Source organism: Dermochelys coriacea, chromosome 2 (genome assembly GCF_009764565.3).
Source record: "Dermochelys coriacea isolate rDerCor1 chromosome 2, rDerCor1.pri.v4, whole genome shotgun sequence".
Classification (NCBI taxonomy): Eukaryota; Metazoa; Chordata; order Testudines; family Dermochelyidae; genus Dermochelys; species Dermochelys coriacea.
In genome coordinates, this window is record NC_050069.1 from 84,885,156 (window position 1) to 84,906,620 (window position 21,465).

A 21,465-nucleotide genomic window follows, 5' to 3' on the forward strand; every position below is an offset into this window, starting at 1 on the left:
ACTTCAGATGAAAGTTCTCATCCTAGCATGAACAGCAACACAAAGTTTCATTCAACATGGCTTTAATTATCATACAGACACATTTTATAATACGATAAATTTGACCAGATCATTGAACTGGAAGTAACTTGCCAGACCTTCCAGGCTTTGTTATTAATGGCAGCCCAGATAATTTTATTAAATTTGCAAACACATACATAGAAGAATGCCCTCTTTAATTATTCTGTTTGTGGGGACTGAAACCCTCCACCACTGGCCTTTTTCAGACCTAGAACAAAGTCAACTGAAACATTTAGAGCTTAGATATTTTTCCTCTGAAGGCTTAAGGTTTGTGTGCATGCAGTACACATTGCCAGACTGATGCTACACATTTTTTGCATGTTATTAGAGTTTTGAACAATTGACTGGATTCATCAAGGGATAAAGAGTAGATTTCTGGGCTGGAGGGGGTGCTCTGGGCAGTGTTTAATGAATAAACGCTCTTTCTGCAACTACCAGAAAATGCTAAAAGTAGGAGTTTTAACAAATGCTTACAGTGATAATTTCTGAACGATGTTATTTATAATAAAAATATGTACGGTATCAGTATATCTAAAGGAGCGCCACAGGGATCTGTCCTGGGTCTGGTGCCAGTCCACATTTTCACTAATGATTTGGATAACTGAGTGGAGATTACACTTATAAAATTTGTGGATGACAGCAAGCTGGGAGGGGTTGCTGTCATTTAGGAGGACAGGATTAAAATTCAAAATGACCTTGACAACTTGGAGAACTGGTGGTCTGAAATCATCAAGATGAAATTCAGTAAAGACAAATGCAAAATACTACACTCATGGAGGAAAAAAATGAAGTACACAAACTATAAAATGGGGAATAACTAGCTAGGTAATAATACTGCAGAAAATTATCCTGGGCTTAGAGTGGATCACAAATGGAATATGATCCAATAATGTGATGCAGCTGCAAAAAAAGACTAGTATCATTCTAGGATGTATTAACAGGAGTGTCATATGTAAGACACAGAAGGTGATTTTCCTACTCTACTTGGCACTGGTGAGGCCTCAGCTGGAGGACTGCATCCAGTTTTGGGCACCACGCTTTTGGAAAAGATGTGAATAAACTGGAGAGAGTCTAGAGAAGAGCAACAAAAATGATGAACGTTTTAGAAAACTTGCCCTATGAGGAAAGGTTGAAAAAAAAACAAACCCCAAAAAACTGGTCATATTTAGTCTTGAAAAAAGACGACCGAGGGGGGACCTGGTAACAGCCTAAAACTATATTAAGGGCCATTATAAAGAGGCTGATCAGTTTTTCTCCTTTTCCACTGAAGGTCAGACAAGAAATAATAGGCTTAATCTGCAACAAGGGAGATTTAGGTTAGATATTAGGGAAAGTGTTCTAACAATAAGGATAGTTAAGTACTGCAATAGACTTTCCTGGGAGCTGTGGAATCTCCACGATTGGAAGGTCTGAAGAACAGGTGGACAAACACCTGTCAGGGATGGTCTAGGTATACTTGGTCCTGCTTCAGTGAAGGGGGCTGGAGTAGATGACCTCGGGAGGTCCCTTCCAGCTCCACATTTCTTTGATTATTAAATGTAAAGTTTTGTCTATCTCAGGGTTCTGGTTTTCCATTGTAAGTTATTGATAGAGTTTTCATTTCAAGTTTGCAGTTGTAATAACTTTTACTGAAGATGGAAGAATAGTAATGTTGTGGAAAAATCAACCATGTGTTGTGTTTGGTTCAGAACAAACCCATCATATCCATCCCGCTATGGGCCCCATCAGTAAATAGCATTTTTCTCTATTTATGTATAAAATATAAATCAATATTTAGGAATTAGTCATTGAATGGATCCAGTTCAATTGTTCCTTTGCCACTCACTACAAAAAACACTCTTTTTAAATGTAAGATCTATACATTAAAAAAAACAAAAAGTTTGCAGGTGCCATATTTCTGTATGATGTGGTCAGTTAGCGGCTCTCATTTTTGGAACAGAGGCTAATTGGTTTAATTCCTACCCCAAGAATGACACTATGGGCCTCATTCAGTTCCTGACATGTAAATTCTACCTAAGGTCTAATTTAGATACTTAGGTACTACATCGGTGCACCTGTCCATGTCATTATTGTAAAATGAGTGAGATCCTGTAGAATGGCATCAATGAGTAGGAGGGGCTTGATTTGCATAATGTGCCCATACAGAAGAGGCCATCCAGGGACCTTCCACTGTGTGAACCAGTAGTTATTATGCAGTGACACCCAGAGAGCTATTGACAAGGTTAAAAAGTTTATAAAGCCAAAGAATACAATTCTCATACTGGCCCCCATCAGTCATGCCTATTGTGGAGTCATAGGTCTATTGCTAACCAACTAAGAAAAAAGATTTTTCATACCATGTTGTTCATCTGTTGAGAGACCAGTGCTCAAATATATCCTGCTGAAAATATGGGTGTCTGAAGTAGTGCAAACTCTGTGCACTTCATGACAGCACTACACAAGAGTTAAACTGGGACATGAATACGTCAGACACTGAGCTTTTTCTCGCTTATGCACACATCGCTGCTGCACATGCACAACTGCCAGAAAGGAACATGCTCTGTTTGCATTAATCACGACTCATCCCTTGCTTGCATGCCCTGCCTCTTCCCCAAACACTGACAAAGGAGATTTATTCCTGTTACAGTAACAATGAACGATCCCAGTATGCAAGTCACACTCAGATGGCCATGCTGCTTGCAACTATATCACTATTCCACCCTCTGTATGGCTGAAAAATTGGTCCCTAGAGGTGTCACATAGTATGCTTTTAGAAGTTCTATTGTTTGGATGGGATGTTGAAATGAAGTCCCTTCTTGCCCATCTCTGGTATGCTGGGTGGAAGTTCAAGATCCCAAACAACTTTTCAGAAAGAGGTTATACTTATCCTTTGTGACATTATGCCCCATATTCTTCATAGAAATATGCTTACGATATGAATATGGCATAACTAAAACGTATTTTATGCAAGATGAGTCATGTGAGATATCATTGGAAAGGTTATGATCTTATTTGTATACATGTGTCACTTTTGTATCTAAAGTTAGGACTATGAACTATGTAACAATTACAACTGTGTTTGCACCTGGGGACACCTACCAGACAGAATGCAATCAGCCTGGAATGGACCATTAGGGAGAACAATAGGACTTTGAAGATGCTAATCTCCCTGCTTCCGGAGAAGTTTCCTGGGATGCTGCTTTGACACTTCAGGGTCAGGTAATCATGTCACCTGGTACTGGACACCATCTTGGACACCTAGTGTTTTTCAGTTAAGAGGGAGTGGTGGGTCAAACTGGGAAACAAAGGATTCCTGCCATATGTAAATCCTATTTATGACTGGGGAGTAATCTTGGTTTGTTCCTCACTGAATCCCCACCCAAGATGACTACTGAAGACATCTAAGAAACAAAGACAAACAGGAAACGAGGTGGGTCTGCGGGAGAGTACTGAACCTAGGCTGGGAATGGTCTGGCCCGTGAAGGATATACCTGGAGTTTTAAGCTGCAAGCAAGAGCTGTCTGGCCCAAAGAAATTCTGCAATTTGCTTAAAACAACATTTAGGATGAGAAATTACTATTTGTAGCCAGTTTCTTTAGTATATCAAACCTAGTTTGCATTTGTTTTATTTGCTCAGTAATCTGCTTTGTTTTGTTTGCTAGCCCTTATAATCACTTAAAATCTACCTTTTGTAGTTGTTAAACAAAAAACAAGTTTATTCCAAAAACTAGTTTGTGTAATTCAGAACTGGGGGGAAGCTGTGCATATCTTCCTCCACATTGAGGGATTTCATGAGCTTATGCTACATAGATTTTGGTGCAGTGCAAGACAATATAATTTTGAGTTTATACTCCAGAGGGTGTGCGGCACTTGAGTGCTGGGCAATTCCTTAGCTGAAAGCCTTCCTATGCAGCACTGATTTCAGTACCAGTATCATTCTGCAGCTGAGGTGTGTGTGCATGCACGCACACAGGACAGAGGGAGGGGGCCCAGGCTGGTGAATGGGCGGGCTCAGTGGAACCCCAGTACATTAGGTGGCACCCCGCAGGCAGGGGGGAACCAGTCAGACCCTTCTTGCAACTTTTCAGATGAAGATGGCAGGACTGTTAATTCAACACAAGGGGATAGACTTACATGGTCTTCCTCCTTATTCTATGTTAGCTCCATCTTTGGGCTTCTGTTATCAGCATGATTTCAGATTTTTCATGTCATCATTCATTCCAATTTCTTCTGTTTCCAAAAACTTCGCCACGGGTTCCATAACAAAGAAAGATAAGTTCATCATCCTTGTTTTGAATTGCCCAACAGCATGGAATAAACTGTATGGTGTATAACTTTGTATTGGATTTCGTACACACAATCTGAGCATTATATATTTTATAATTTCTCAAACACGTTAAATTAAAATTCTCTTCCCCACACCCGTCACCCTGAAGTGGTATGTACTGTGAACACAAACACAGGAATTGCCATATATACTGGGTCACACCTGAGGTACACATAATCCAGAATCCTAATGCTGCCAGGGGCCAGCAGCAAATGCGGTGAGGAAGGTGTAGGCAGATGTGAGATATTCTTCTCCTCATCCTCGTATGTAATAATTAGACATTGCTTTAATCCATGAAGCATGAGGTTTAATATCCCTTCCAAAATTTTAACTTTGTGTTCAACTGAAATCAACACTTTTCTTTGTAGTGTAAGATTTGCCAGTATGATCTCAGTGTTGTTAGACATGTTTGTTTGAATAAATGTTGTTAACTTTATAAATTAAAAAAAAGCTAAAAAGAAAAAAAGTTTATACTATAACTCCTCATGTGAGTTATTTTTCCCATATATTAAATAAGCCTTTGGCAAGTAAACTCAAAACCTGCGAAATTAGCTTACAGGACCGTTGACTGTAGAAGTTATCTTTTACAATAAATTACTAACTAAAGCAGGGACATGCACAGGAATAAAAATTTGGCTGCTTTTGGAGGGGCACTCTCTCTGCCTCCCACAGCCAGAAGAGCTGGCTCTCCCTTGTCCCACCACTCCCCTTCCCTGTAGCCAGAGGAGCTGGCTTAGGGTTTCCAACCCTCCAGGATTGTCCTGGAGTCTCCAGGAATTAAAGATTAATCTTTAATTTAATATTATGCCATGTGCTGAAATCTCCAGGGATCCATCCAACAAAAATTGGCAACCCTAAGCTGGCTTTTCATCCTTCCTCCTTCTGCAGGCAGTGGAGCTCACTCTCCCCATGCCCAATCTGGAGGAGTTTGTGCCCACACTGATTGGGGGGGCCCATGCCCCAGCTTGCCCCCCCAAGCACGCCCCTGAACTAGAGAGATTGTCAGATGTGTGCCTCTGAAAGGATGACCTCCAAACTTCATTCATTCACTCTGTTCCTAAAGGTAAAAATGAAAATTCTTGAAATTCTGACAGGATAGGGTTAATGGTGGTGATAGTTTTCTAGAGGAAAACATGGAGAGAGCAGTAGCTTGATCATAGAATATCAAGGTTGAAAAGGACCTGAGGAGGTCATCTAGTCCAACCCCCTGCTCAAAGCAGGACCAATCCCCAACTAAATCATCCCAGCCAGGGCTATGTCAAGACTGACCTTAAAAACTTCTAAGGAAGGAGATTCCACCACCTCCCTAGGTAACACATTACAGTGTTTCACCACCCTCCTAGTGAAAAAGTTGTTCCTAATATACAACCTAAACCTCCCTCACTGCAACTTGAGACCTTGTTCTGTCATCTGCTATCACTGAGAACAGTCTAGATCCACCCTCTTTGGAACTCCCTTTCAGGTAGTTGAAAGCAGCTGTCGAATCCCCCCCTCATTATTCTCTTCCGCAGACTAAACAATCGCAGTTCCCTCAGCCTCTCCTCATAGGTCATGTGTTCCAGTCCCCTAATCATTTTTGTTGCCCTCTGCTGGACTCTTTCCAATTTTTCCACATTCTTCCTGTAGTGTGGGGCCCAAAACTGGACACAGTTCTCCAGATGAGGCCTCACTAATGTCAAATAGAGGGGAACGATCACATTCCTTGATCTGCTGGCAATGCCCCTACTTATACATCCCAAAATGCTATTGGCCTTCTTGGCAACAACGGCACACTGTTGACTCATATCCAGCTTCTCATCCACTGTAACCCCTAGGTCCTTTTCTGCAGAACTGCTGCCTAGCCATTCGGTCCCTAGTCTGTAGCAGTACATGGGATTCTTCCATCCTAAGTGCAGGACTCTGCACTTGTCCTTGTTGAACCTCATCAGATTTTTTTTGGCCCAATCCTCTAATTTGTCTAGGGCCCTCTGTATCCTATCCCTACCCTCCAGCGTATCTACCTCTCCTCCCAGTTTAGTGTCATCTGCAAACTTGCTGAGGATGCAGTCTACACCATCCTCCAGATCATTTATGAAGATATTGAACAAAACCAGTCTGAGGACCGACCCTTGGGGCACTCCACTTGATACCGGCTGCCAACTAGACATGGAGCCATTGATCACTACCCATTGAGCCCAACAATCTAGCCAAGTTTCTATCCACCTTATAGTCCATTCATCCAGCCCATACTTCTTTAACTTGCTGGCAAGAATACTGTGGGAGACCGCGTCAAAAGCTTTGCTAAAGTCAAGGAACAACACATCCACTGCTTTCCCCTCATCCACAGAGCCAGTTATCTCATCATAGAAGGCAATTAGATTAGTCAGGCATAACTTGCCTTTGGTGGAGGATCCCCGGATCCTCCTCCTTCCCTTTTTAAAAGATGGGCACTACATTAGCCTTTTTCCAGTCGTCCAGGGCCTCCCCCGATCGCCATGAGTTTTCAAAGATAATGGCCAATGGCTCTGCAATCACATCCGCCAACTCCTTTAGCGCTCTCGGATGCAGCGCATCCGGCCCCATGGACTTGTGCTTGTTCAGCTTTTCTAAATAGTCCCAAACCACGTCTTTCTCCACAGAGGGCTGGTCACCTCCTCCCCATGCTGTGCTGCCCAGTGCAGCAGTCTGGGAGCTGACCTTGTTCGTGAAGACAGAGGCAAGAAAAGCATTGAGTACATTAGCTTTTTCCACATCCTCTGTCACTAGGTTGCTTCCCTCATTCAGTAAGGGGCCCACACTTTCCTTGACTATCTTCTTGTTGCTAAAATACCTGAAGAAACCCTTCTTGTTACTCTTAACATCTCTTGCTAGCTACAACTCCAGGTGTGATTTGGCCTTCCTGATTTGACTCCTGCATGCCCGAGCAATATTTTTATACTCTTCCCTGGTCAATTGTCCAATCTTCCACTTCTTGTAAGCCTCTTTTTTGTGTTTAAGATCAGCAAGGATTTCACTGTTAAGCCAAGCTGGTCGCCTGCCATATTTACTATTCTTTCTATACATCGGGATGGTTTGTCCTTGTAACCTCAATAAGGATTCTTTAAAATATAGCCAGCTCTCCTGGACTCCTTTCCCTTTCATGTTATTCTCTCAGGGGATCCTGCCCATCAGTTCCCTGAGGGAGTCAAAGTCTGCTTTTCTGAAGTCCAGGGTCTGTATTCTGCTGCTCTCCTTTCTTCCCTGTGTCAGGATCCTGAACTCGATGGTCATAGTCACTGCCTCCCAGGTTCCCATCCACTTTTGCTTCCCCTACTAATTCTTCCCGGTTTGTGAGCAGCAGGTCAAGAAGAGCTCTGCCCCTAGTTGGTTCCTCCAGCACTTGCACCAGGAAATTGTCCCCTACACTTTCCAAAAACTTTCTGGATTGTCTGTGCACTGCTGTATTGCTCTCCCTGCAGATATCAGGGTGATTGAAGTCTCCCATGAGAACCAGGGCCTGCGATCTAGTAACTTCCATGAGTTGCCAGAAGAAAGCGTCGTCCACCTCATTCCCCTGGTCCGATGGTCTATAGCAGACTCCCACCACGACATCACCCTTGTTGCTCACACTTCTAAACTTAATCCAGAGACTCTCAGGTTTTTCTGCAGTTTCATACTTGAGCTCAGAGCAGTCATACTGCTCCCTTACACACAATGCAACTCGCTCACCTTTTCTGCCCTGCCTGTCCTTCCTGAACAGTTTATATCCATCCATGACAGTACTCCAGTCATGTGAGTTATCCCACCAAGTCTCTGTTATTCCAATCACATCATAATTCCTTGACTGTACCAGGACTTCCAGTTCTCCCTGCTTGTTTCCCAGGCTTCTTGCAGTTGCATATAGGCACTTGAGATAACTCGCTGATCGTCCCTCTTTCTGAGTATGAGGCAGGAGCCGTCCCCTCTCGTATGCTCCTGCTTGTGCTTCCTCCCGGTATCCCACTTCCCCCGTTACCTCAGGGCTTTAGTCTCCTTCCCCCATCTGATATATGGATTAGATTACTTCAAAAGTAGCTACACACTATGACTGACAGAAGAAGCAATGGTGACAAAGTAGGTTTCTTATATACACTCTCACCACAGTAGTCAAAAGCAATGGAAAGCTGAGTCAGCAGATAGCTCACTCCTGGCAGTTTTCTTGCACATCTGCAGCAATCATTGAAAGGAAGTAAACAGCCTCAACCAACACTCGGTTGGAAAAGGACCTTTCCTCAACCTCCCTACAGCAACTTGTTCTTTGCTTAAAAACAAAGAGGAAAAATATACACTATTTTTTTAGTATCTTGAAGTAGGCCAGAGAATGCCCTGGTTGTTATTTAACATGTTTGTGGCTTAATATAGTTAGCTAATGTTTTGCCAATTGAAAAGACTGGTAACAACACAAATTATTTAAAATTAGCTTACAAGAGAGGGCGAGAGAGAGACTCAGGGGAAGTGGTGTGTGTCTATGTTGGTAGGGTGGGGCAGTGTTTAGTCTATTTTTGAAAGGTTTTTTCCCAAAACACAAGGTTTCCCCCAGGATGTCTTCCTCCTCCACTGAACATCAATGAAATTGAGTGCAGAGAGTAACAAGGTTTATTAGTCTCCCTTCCCCTCATCCATTTTCAACTTTACAGATCTGTTCTGTTTGCAGAATGAACTAATGGCAACAACAAGCAAAACCCAACGTCACTTATAATAAATCCCTTTTGCTGAACTCTTGAGAAGCCGTTTGGTCAAAACTTTGCTTGCCAAACACTGACCAACAACTGTTCCCAGCTGCCAGCAATTACTCACTGTAAGCTTTTAAATACACTAAGCTTCTTCCAGTGTTTTTCATGAAATCAACAGTGTTCTGGTTCTCTCTCACTTAAAACATTTTATGTTCCAGAAAGGACAAACAAACCCTACCTCCTCCCAAAAAGGTGGAGTCAATGGCAATTGAAATCAACAGCAGTTCTGCTACTGAGGCAATACCTGCCTCACTCAGAAAAATGAAGAACTAATATCATTGCTATGTACTATTCACAGTATTTCAGAGTAAAATAATAGCTCTTATATTAAGGACTCATGGAGGATCAATGCTATAGATTCATAGATACTAAGGTCAGAAGGGACCATTCTGATCATCTAGTCTGACCTCCTGCAAAACGCAGGCCATAGAATCTCACCCACTCACTCCTACGAAAAACCTCACCTATGTCTGAGCTATTGAAGTCCTCAAATCGTGGTTTAAAGACCCTTATTGTATTAATAGTGCCCCTATTGTATCAAACACATTCTAGTAGAGGATGTAAGTCAGTAGCAGTAGGATTTCATTGAACAGCCTGGAATACGCGCTCTCAATATCCACATAACACAAACAACAAAAAGACTTAGTACTTGCACTGAGCTTTTTCCTCTTCAAAGACCTTCATAAATACCTAATCCTCATGACACCCCAAAAGGTAAGAAAATGCCTATTATCCCCAATTTTACAGATGGAGAAACTGAGGCACAGACTTGACCAAAGAGGGAATAAATATCACAGCCAGGATTTCCTGGACTTCCCAATTCCCAGTCAGGTGCTTAATCTACTGGTCCACACCTGTGCAGCTATGGTAAGTTACAGTGTCCAGGGCTGGGGCAGGGGCCCTGGAGGGAGTCAGGGGTATAGGCTCCAGGCAGCGCTTACCTCAAGCAGCTCCTGGAAGCAGCAGCATGTCCCCCGTCCAGCTCCTATGCAGAGGCGTGGCCAGGCGACTCTGTGTGCTGCCCCATCCGCAGCTGTGGTTCCCGGCCAATGAGAGCTTTAGGGGAGGTACTTGGGGCGGGGGCAGCATGCGGAGCCCCGTGGCTGTCCCTACACATAGGAGCTGGAGAGGAGACATGCCAGCTCCTATCCGGGAGCCGTTTGGTGCGAAGGCTAGCAGGGAGCCTGCCAGCCCCACTGCACAGTGCCACCAACTGAACAGTCAACGGCCTGGTCAGACCAGGTGTTCCAGTCAAAAACCAGACACCTGGTCACCCTAAGGCAGGGATGACCAACCTGAGCCTGAGAAGGAGCCAGAATTTACCAATGTACATGCCAAAGAGCCACAATAATACATCAGCCCCCCATCCACATCCTAGCTCCCAGCACCTCCCAGCAGTCCAACAATCAGCGCCTACTCCCTCCTTCCCCCAATCAACTGTTTCACATGCACAGGAGGCCATTATGGGGGGGGAGGAGTGAGGGTATGGCAGACTCAGGGGAAGGGTCAGAGGCAGGGGCAGGGGCCTTGAGGGAAGGGGTGGAGTAGGGGGCAGTGCTTGGGGCAGAGTAGGGCGTTGAGCAGTGAGCACCCCCAGCACACTGGAAAGTTAGCATCTATAGCTCCAGCCCCAGAATCAGTGGCTAGGTAAGGAGCTGCATATTAACCTCTGAAGAGCCGCACGCGGCTCCGAAGCCACAGATTGGCCATCCCTGCCCTAAGGAAACATGCAAGCCTGGGACCAAGCATCAGGCTGTTTTTCCCTCTGGCTCCCTGGGTTCTGGGTGAGGGGAGGGAGAAATACAGGTGACTGGGATGCGGGGGCCAGAGCTGGACTCATGGGGGAAGAGGTGCGGAGTATCTGGGCTGGGGGACCTCGCGCCTGGGCTCGGGGGACAGTGTGTGGGTATCTGGGCTGGGGGGCCCCGGGACTCGGCTCGGGTGGGAGCACTGTGGTTGGGTTCTGGGGATGGAGCAGTTGTGAGTGTTTGGGCCCCCCAGCTAGGCTCTGGGGGTGGGGGCAGAGAAACAGGAACTGAGTTGTCATAGGGGTTTCTTTAACTCTCTATTCTTGCGGGAAATGTGTGTGTGTTCTTACAGACATACTTGCTGACAGGTATTTTTAAATAAATTACCAAAATAATTGAAACTGGTGTGATTATGTAGTGTTATTTTGACAAATAAAATCTGCAGAATTTTTAATTATTGTGCACCTAATTTTTAGGTTTTGGCACATAATGCCCCCCCCCAAAGTAGTATGTGTACGTGTGTTTGTACACTGAAGACAGATAGTTGTACAAACAACTGCCGGCACATACAAAGAGGGCATGTACAAATGGGCATGCACAAACTGTGTGAGTCAATTTTGGCAATTCTTTTTGACAATTTGTTCCCAAAAAATAATATGGACGGCTGAGAATGGATTTTTGAACAGGATATTATATATTTATAAAATTCCCACTGCAATGTGAATACTGGGTATGCACAAAGAAGCTTCCTGGCCCTTTTTTATATATGACTCTTCCAAAACAAAGACTGGTTGAAGGGGTTATTTCAAATACTGAAGAGAGTAGAAAAAGCTCTGAGTAGCAGCTGTGTTAGTCTGTATCTGCAAAAAGATAAGGAGTACTTGTGGCATCTTAGAGACTAACAAATTTATTTGAGCCTAAGCTTTCATGAAGTGAGCTGTAGCTCATGAAAGCTTAGGCTCAAATAAATTTGTTAATCTCTAAGGTGCCACAAGTACTCCTTTTCTTTTTGAGAAAAAGCTCAGGAATTTTGTTTTGATTAAGGAGAGATTAAGGTTATTTTCTAGAAATGGAACTAATCTCTCTCTCACGTTCCACTCAGAACAAGAGCATGAGAAATGGCTTCCTACTACCAATACCATACTGCTTCTCCCTTTCTCCATAAGCAGTAATAAAAGCTGTTCTGGAAATATTCAGATGAGCATTATGACATTTTTAAGAGGAGAAATGAATAATTTTGTTAGTGGCACACCATCCAGGGTAAAGGGGGAAAAAAGGCAACCGTTTAACACATTAATACCTGTTATGTCACACAAGTGGGTTGTTACACAGACAGGATAACTTCACACTAAAACATTTAGTCATTCATTGCAAAACCACACTGATGAGCACTGCATAGCCAGAGGGCGACTACTTTTATATTTCATTTTGAATTACTGCCTTTTTCATTAGAGGTGAGAGAAGTGTGATTACACTCTCTCACTGTTTCTCAAGAATCCTCTGCTATTCCAGGGTCTGATCCAGCGAAAATAAATAAAATGTGCAGCCTTATGAACTTTCCAAGCCGCAAATGCTGGCCCTACGGTGAGCTGACCTATCCAAAAAAGCCCAAAGCAGGGATCTGTGGAGGAGCTCAGGGGAAGAAGAGGTGATGCAAATAAAATCCCCACCTCCCAAATATTGCAGTTCCTTATGCTACAAATGTTCCTCTCCTCCACTCCTTTTGAGGCAGTAGGAATTAAATAAATAAATATATTTGTTTTAATTCAGTTATCCTTTTCCACCTGTGTTAACCAGGGGCAATGAAGGGGCTCTTGCTCCATATTGTGGGTATTAGCGAAGAGTGGACCCTTCCTGCCCCACACCTTCCCATCATCATTTGCTTGAGGTAAGAGAGAGGGAAATAAGGTGAGTTTTTAGATAGTCGCTTGTGCTTTTTCTCCCTGCTGACAGCTTCCAAACAGCAAGGCATCTTTATATGTGTTCCTTAAGAAATCTCACTATCAGTCATCTTGGACAGAGCTTTCCATGCATTTAGATGCAGTGGGCTCAGTGTTCTGACACTATCATTCCTGTGATCCCAATGGCAACAGCGTGGAGTCTGATTGCTCTTGCCCTTGGGTGGCTATGGAATGCCTCCAAAGGTTGTTGCCGAGGAAGGAAAAACTCCCTTGAGAATAGGGAACAGTCTCAGTGATTACTAGCACTCATTCAGAGTTGTGTGCAATGGGGATCAGTGCCATACAAAAGTTATTTATAATGAACAAAGATCAAAGTGAGACAAGTGATATTGTTAGGTTAATTAAAGAACTCAACAGCATTGTTGTTTAAGTAGCAATTCATAAAATATCAAGTTATACCACAATACATCAGAAGTAAACGATAAGGTGGTGATGAGAAATTGTTATTAAGACTTGTTTTTAAACTTTGAATGAGCACACTCCAAGTACCTTTATTTCTGCCTTGTTCTCATGGCATTTGTTTTTTTGTGAGAAATGCAGGGGATGGAGGGAGGGGTTTCTGGCTAAATTGTCACCATGTCTTCCAAGAGTCCATAATAGTTCCCATTGTCTTATTCCTGAAAAGTAACCTAGTCATTTACAGGCCTAAGGAAAGTATAATTGACAAGGAGAAATCCATGATGCATGATACTGTACCTTTTTCTAAACTGCCAGCAGCTATTCATTTCTGCTGGAGGGCAAACTTCATATGAAACAGTTATGTAAACAAGTAAACAATAAAACAGGTAATATCACAGAAAGCAAATATATATTTACTTAAGATCACTCTGGACAGTTAGCTCAGGACTGTTTCTGAAGAATATACTTACCAAAGATGTTTACCAGGTGTAAACATAACACCTGTTTCTGGTCCTATACTGTATATTTCCTTTGCACATCTGCATCAGCCCCGTGATGAGCTTGTTCCCATACTTTGTCTTACTGCTACCAGCAGAGGTGCTGGAACAATTTTTTATAGTGGAGGTGCTGAGAGCCACTGAACCAAACTGCAACCCCTGTATGTGATGGAAACCACTTCAAAGTAGGGGTGCTGTTGCACCCCCTGGTTTGTAGCACCTATGGCTACCAGTAAGGGGTTTTGTAAGACCTGTTTGACTTCACGTGAGTAATAAGAAAGAGCAAAGTGAGAGATTTGTTGCTACTTACCAAACCTCTTGTAACCGAAGGACTGCACCTCCTCCTCTTCTGCAAAGTCGTCTACAGAAAGGCAGATGCACAGATTTAGTACTAAAATTAGCCATGAAGGCACAGAAGTTTGAGTATACACAAAAGGTTACTGAACATTGTATTTGAAAGGTTAATTGGTTTTATCAATATTACTGCTTGCTGATATGAAAATATCTCAAACTTTCCTCTTTCCACTATTAATCTTCCACCCCAATCTTTGGCTAAGGTGCCACAAGTACTCCTTTTCTTTTTGTGAATACAGATTAACACGGCTGCTACTCTGAAACCTGCATGATACTTGGACCCTTTTTTCTCTGAGTCACCAGCAGAAATCCAATTGATAAGTTATCATCTGATGGCTGTTCAGGAACTTTTATTAAATTGATTGCTGTCTTAGTACAGATTTTAGCAGACAAATTCCTCATCACAACTGGCACTTAGTGCATCTTTGTTAGCAGTCTCAGCAAGGCAAAGGAATAAGTAGGCACAGAGACTGAACCACCTTTTAACCTGTACAGGGGAGTCCCCTCCAGGTCAGGGCAGAGGCACATGAGAAAGGTCTTTTGGGCATGCTTGCTTTACTGCTTGCCTATGCTGTGCTTTTCCTGTGAATAAAGAGAAGGCTTCAGTTGCTAGGGCTGTCAATCCATCACCTTTCATGAACACTAACTTCACTTGAAGAGATAAACCTCATTCAGACGTGGGCAACAGAACTGACACGTTGGTCAAGTTCAAAAAGTTAGCAGAAATAAGAGTATTTAGTCCTTTTCCTCTTGACTTGGGAGTAAGAGGTTGGTATTCAAGCCTTAGCTTGTCATTAATTTCATATCTCTCCCCACTTCCTCCTGCCAGTAACAGCACAAAGAAAAGGATTATGACCAACACAAACAAGCAATATCACTAAGTATATAACATCCCTCCACCAATCCTGCCCTTTCTCCCACCCCCAGCATGGCCCTTCCCATTTGCAGCCCTATTTTCCACTGTTCTGGAGCAGCGTTTCACCCCTTCCCACATCAACATTGGCAATGTGCTTAGACTGGGTATAAACATTTCTGCCACACCTAGGGCATCTGGAGCAATTACAAATTTTCACCAAGAGCTCACCTTAAATCAGTCCCTTAGGAGGCCGACACCACTCTCTAGGCGTGCAACACACAGAGATTGCCATCACTACCAAGTACACTGACCTCCCACCTACAGCTTTCCCAAGACAAGCCATAACAGAAAGAAGTAAACAGGAATACCAGCCAGTATCTGGACAGAAGGTTACCAGAAAGCTTCAGTCAGTCAGGTGCAATCACAAAATAGATATGTTATACAGGCCTCAAACAATCAGTGGGCCTTCAGCCTTATGAGATTCAGTGCAAAATCTGCATTCAATAGGCCACTCACCATTCAGTCTCATCGCCGATGAGTCAACCAGCCAGGTCTGTCTCACAGAAATCTGGCTGGCTGACATGGTAGCCAACTGCTACCTCACCTGGCTCTCCCATCCCCACCCCACCCAGGATATGTTATTCACTACACAGCCAGACCTCCAGATTTGTCCTCTCTAGATGGATCATAGTCATTCATTTCCCATTCAGGCTCAAGATCAGGAAAAGCACACACAAATCAAAATCCTCTGAGGGCATCCATTTACTCTTGCCCAAAGACAAGACTAACCAAGTATACTACTAATCTATTAGCTCCCAAACATCAAAGGCTCCCAGGGGAGCTGATGGAGACATTGCCCGACATGTTGATGACGTTCACTGAATTTATCACCTTGCAGGACTTTAACATTCACACAGCTGATGCTCTGACTGGACAGCTCAAAACCTTCTATCCTAACCTTTCACCTTACATTTCTTACAGGTAGTGCCCATCCATCACACAGCTGCCTATACCCTGAATTGGATCCTGAGTTGGATGCATTTGTATGGAATCCAAGTACTTGTGGCAGCTTCCTAAAAGACTTTTCAAGGCAACAAGAAACCACTTCCCTAAACTCTCCTGAAGCCTGCCAAATTCCAAAATGTACACTTTGAAAACTCTACCCAACAAAGAGGCCAATCGTATCATGGCAAATGCTAATAAATCAAAGTGATCACAAATCAGTCAACATTCAGCTTTCTCACACACCCCAACAGTACTCATTCACTACACAGAGCTTTGGAAAAACTGCCACTCTGGTGTGCAAGAAAGAGCTGCATAACTCAGGCTGAGACTGAACTCGTTTCTCTCCCCATTTGTCTATCATGGTCGACAACACAACCACATGCCTGGTAACTCAAGACTACAATCTTGACTTCATGTTTGGTTTGGCCTTTCACTTTGACCCTCACAGCCAAGACGTCTAAATCTTGCTGCTTCTTCCGAAACATCTCTAAGATCCCATCATTCCTCTCTGTCAAAGTCTTGTGCAAGCCCTGATCACCTTGCCCCTTGACTACTGTAATCTCCCCTTCTCTGGCCTCAGTACCATAACAGTGTCTCCCTCAAATCCCTTCTAAGTGCTGTTGCTAGGATCATCATCTCCAACTCCTCACTGGGAAGAGATCTTGATAGGTGTTGAATTATGATCTCAGAGAACTCTTGGGGGGAAAAAAACCAGGTGCTTAGAAGTGACAGACTAAAAGCCTTTGTCTGCCCCAGAAGGTAAAACTTAAGATAATTAATACAATGATAAATAATTTAAATAGACCGATTGGACAGGGCTGAAAATGCCACTCAGAGAGGGGACTCACTGTTTCAGATGTACTATATCTGGAATGATTAAAGGAATTAAAAGTATATTCTTTTTTAAAAATAAAATAAAATAAAATAAAATAAAATAAAAGGTCTCCTAGAAAGACACATGAATCAGATCCAAAAAGGACCCAGGGATGAGGGATGTTCATACTTCTTTTAGAGAAATTAATGTCTTTTCTGTTGGAACTAAATGTCAAAAATATATACTTTATGTGGAAAATTGTTATTGTGCTCCTTTTATGAAATGTGGGCCAGAGGAAAGCCTGGGTGGCACCTTAATGCATAACTGCCCTATTCAGCTGGAAACACATTTGTCTGCATTCCTTTCAGACCCTTTTATCGCATTACTGCTGATCTGCTTATTGGTTGTAATTTTCCCATTTCAGTTCTAGATGAAAAGCAAAATTTAGCCCTGGTACAAATGAGCAAACTGATATTTATTAGCTACAACAAAATACATATAGCTATGTTTGAAGTGCAGTTCTGCTCTGTGACTAAAATATGGCATTGTGGAGTTCCATGTTTACTGTCTCAATAATTTCAACATCAGATGTGTTCAGTTTACAAGTGTAAAGACAAGAGGAAGGAGTTTAGAACAGCTAATCCTGCGAACTCAATAGGGATCTGAGAGTGAAAATAGATTTTTCTCCTTCTCACATATCAGATAAGAACATAAGAATCACCATCCTGGGTCAGACCAATGGTCCATCTGCTTTTGGCAGTCACAGGTTTAGGGACAACTTGAGCACGGGGTTGCATCCTCAACCATCTTGGCTATTAGCCATTGATGGACCTATGCTCTATGAACTTATCTAATTCTTTTTTGAATCCAGTCATACTTTTGGCCTTCACTACATCCTTTAGCAACAACTTCTAAAAGCTAACTGTGCACTATGTGAAGAAATATTCCATTTTGTTTGTTTTAAACCTACCGTCCATTAATTTCATTGGGTGATGCCTGGTTCTTGAATTATGTGAAGGAGTAAATAACACTTCCTGATTCACTTTCTCTAGGCTATTCATGATTGTATAGATCTCCATCATATCTCCCCTTAGTCATCTCTTGTCTAAACTGAAAAGTCCCACTCTGTTGCCCTTTTCTCTACCTTTTCCAGTGCTAAACTACCTCTTTGGAGATGGGGCAACCAGAACTGCAGGCAGTATTCAAAGTGTGGGCATGCCATTGATTTATATGGTGGTATTATGATATTTTCTGACTTATCTGTCTCTTTCCAAATTATTTCTAACATTCTGTTAACTTTTCTGACTGCCACTATACACTGAGCAGATGTTTTCAGAGAACTATCCAGGACACCAAGACCTTTATCTTCAGTGGTAACTGCTAATTTACACCCTATCATTTTTGTAACTAATTTAATTGAGCCTTCACTGATAGCTGTGCACAGATATAACCAACTGAAAGTTAGCAAACTAGTCATTTAATGATGCATAAGAAGAAACAGAACCTCTCTCCCCCTTTCTTCTGAGTCTTGGCTCTGCAGTGCCAATATAAGTTAAAAGTAGTAAAAATATATTTTGTCATTAATGTAAGCAAATTCATATCTGATTATATAAAAAGAATGGTTATGTTGAACAAGAAGATGTCATTTATATAGTTTTTCTGAGGAAAACTTTACTTTCATAGAGTACAATGAAAGTGCTGAAGAATCAAAAAAGTTTATGGGTGATATACGGTTAATTAGCTATGCTAGTTTGCTGAAAATCCCATCTCCTTCCCCAGAACACTAGATGGACGTATAAGTCATTTCATTACTCATGTTTTGCCCAATAGCATTGCCAGAGATGTATTTAGATTTCTTTGGACCTTTGGCTTTTTTATTTGTGCAATACAGTGCACTGTGATTTATTGAAGACTACCGTTTTTCTTTGCTTGAAGGTAAAAAGACTTTATAATGCTCATATTAAATCTCTTAATTATGATGCATATTCATGCTGTTTTGAAGATAAATATAGACTATACGGACACATATCAACAAGTTCTCTGCTTCCTTTACATTAAACTGTGGAGCAGATAATTTATTTCTTTGTGAGCAAAATTAGTAATGGGCCAAATTCATCAGTCCTTATGTTTGGCCTTCCGTTATTAAAGGTGAAAATATAAACAAACTATTTTTTTAAAAAAATAAACAATAAATTGTATTTGTATATGTAACAATACATTAGCAATAAATTAGAGAGGAGGTTGAATTAAAGCCCTGCCCCTTTGGGAATTATGGAATGAGAATTCAACCAGTGATATGAATCTGAACTCAGACTTTACTCTAAGTTACAGTGTTAAAACAAAAGTTGAGAAACAAACTGATAAACATAAATCCAGAGTTAAGGCTAACTCCTTCCCCTAACACTTTAACTCACGGGTTCTCAAACTTCATTGCTCCGCAACTCCCGCCCCCTTCAGGGGGCCTGTAACCTGAGCCCCGACCACCCAGCACTGAAGCCCAGGGGTTTCAGCTTTGGCCCCTGGCCCCAGCCCTGGTGAGCCCATTAAAATGGGGTTGTGACCCACTTTGGGTTCCCGACCCACAGTTTGAGAACTGCTGCCTTAACCACTACAGGAGAACCTCAGTTTTCATTAAAAAACAATTTCTAGCCCTCATGGTTGCAGAGGAAAATATGTAAATGTGACTTCAATGTACTCAAAACAAAACCAGAAAGCTAATGAAAAGAGTCCAGAAGTATATTCTTTGTTTAAATCTCATTATATTAAAGTCAATCTCAAGCAATTTGGAGGATCTACCTATGATTTTTTGAGTGTACGGTGTTGACGCTACTGCAATTCTGTCACTTACATCTGTGCAATTCCATTGATTTCAGTGGGGCTATGCAGGTGTAACAGAGCAACATTTGGCAGAGTGAAAGCCTTAACTTTGAAGTTTATTGCTGTTGTTTGTTAGTTTTTTCCCTTTTCATAGGGTACTTTAGGGCAGTATTTAATGATAATTTTTAACATGAAATAAAAAGTGTTTTTTCTCCTCAGTGAAAAACACAAAGGGCATATTTCTCTTTAAGTAATATAATTGAATTTGCTCTTGTGGCTACCTGAATGTCACAATGTCCCACCTCCCATCTAGTCTGAAGAGGATCTAACTCCCTAGCAGTGCAGGAGAAGGCAGCCATAATTCAACTCAAAGTCTACCACTTAAGAGGATGGGGCTTAGCACACTCCAATCCTGGAACTACTAGTGCAGCTAAGGGAATGTCACTTTGCTCACACGCTCTATGGCATGGCAGCACCTTTCCTGTATGAGCTTGGCTAGATTCTTTAAAAATACAACATGCTTCATAAAAAGCAGATTAGACTGTGAAATCTAATACCCTATAGAAACCCCATCCCAATTCCTGATCAGAACTTTGGAACAACCAAAAAAGACTGACAGTCAAGGTTTTCCACTGAGCCCAGTACATGATGCTAGATAGGACTTCAGGAGTTTTGTCAACAATGCTATGCTAACATGATCAATACAGGTCACAGTCATGTATTTCACTACTTCATATCAATGCTTTGACTTACAAAGCTCCAGCTTTTAGTAAGAAGAATCAGCGAATGAATCTAGAATAAAGAAGAGGAGAAAAACTGAACTTAAATAAGAGTCCTTACCCAAGCAAAGCTTCCATTAGCTTCAACTGGAGCTCTGCTTGAAGAAGGATCTACAAAAATTGGGATTTCAGATAGAGAAGAAAGATATTTATTGTTGAAAAGTTTTAAAAGTAACTAGCCAGTATTTAAACATACTGGAGAAAGATCCAGTCAGAAAAATGAAGGGACCTTCTGAGAGATATTTTTCCATCAGTAACATAGGTACATCCTTGCATTTCTGCATCAGGACTTCACTTACTGCTCAGTCCTGAATCACTGAAGACAATGGGAGTTTTGCAGTTGGGATGGGATGACAATTGGATAAGAACTGGGAAATCAATGGAAAGCAAGGTTTCAGATTTAAAAAACTTTGAAACACTTAGGCAGCAACCACACCTCACCAGGCTCTGATGGTAAATTTTTGGTAACACTTCAGATATAAATTGTTATTCTCGCATGTTTCATAAATATAGTTAGAGAGTTAACTAAGTTACAGTACTGTGCTTAAAGGGAGAGGAAATAATAAGGTAGTTCAATGGGTTATTAACACAACTAACAGAGGGAGTTCATTTAATCTAAAACAAATTAGACTCTGGTTTGATTAATTTGCTGGAGGCAAAGTAAAAATCTGGTGAGTAGAACTGTGCAGTTTCTGCTTCCTTGTTTTTAGAATCTTCAATAAGTTATTCATGGGCCACTTGTGACTCAGTTTGAACTCAAGAAAGACAGATTTGGGCTGGAGCCATAAAGGATGCCAAACCCATCCTAGCCATATAACCCATAACCACTCCACTTCTCTCTGTCTTCACTGGCAGCATGTCAGATCCATGAGTTCTTTGGATCCAATACGATTTTAGTGGAATTGTTACAATTTTACTACTGTGTTTTATGGATGTCATTCAGAATGCGTTATGGAAAGCAGCTAATGTGCATGGCTAGTTGCCACATCTCAAAAACAAACAGCTCAGTGATTTAAATATATTTAACTAATGAAATAATATTAAAGACCTGAAATACTTTTGGACCAAATTCTACCTTGGTAGACTTGTACACACATTAACAAGGGTATAATCTGACCCTTGGTTTAGTAAGTTAAAAT

At 41.9% G+C, this 21,465-nt stretch overlaps 1 protein-coding gene across 1 annotated transcript in view; it reads right to left on the reverse strand.

The window, feature by feature from the left end:
- Positions 1-21,465, reverse strand: part of COLEC12 (collectin subfamily member 12) — a 137,282-nt gene that overhangs the window by 107,632 nt on the left and 8,185 nt on the right. The window contains exon 2 of the mRNA XM_038389393.2: positions 14,012-14,062. Coding sequence (XP_038245321.1) covers positions 14,012-14,062 — 51 coding nt within the window. The remainder of the gene's footprint in view (positions 1-14,011; positions 14,063-21,465) is intronic.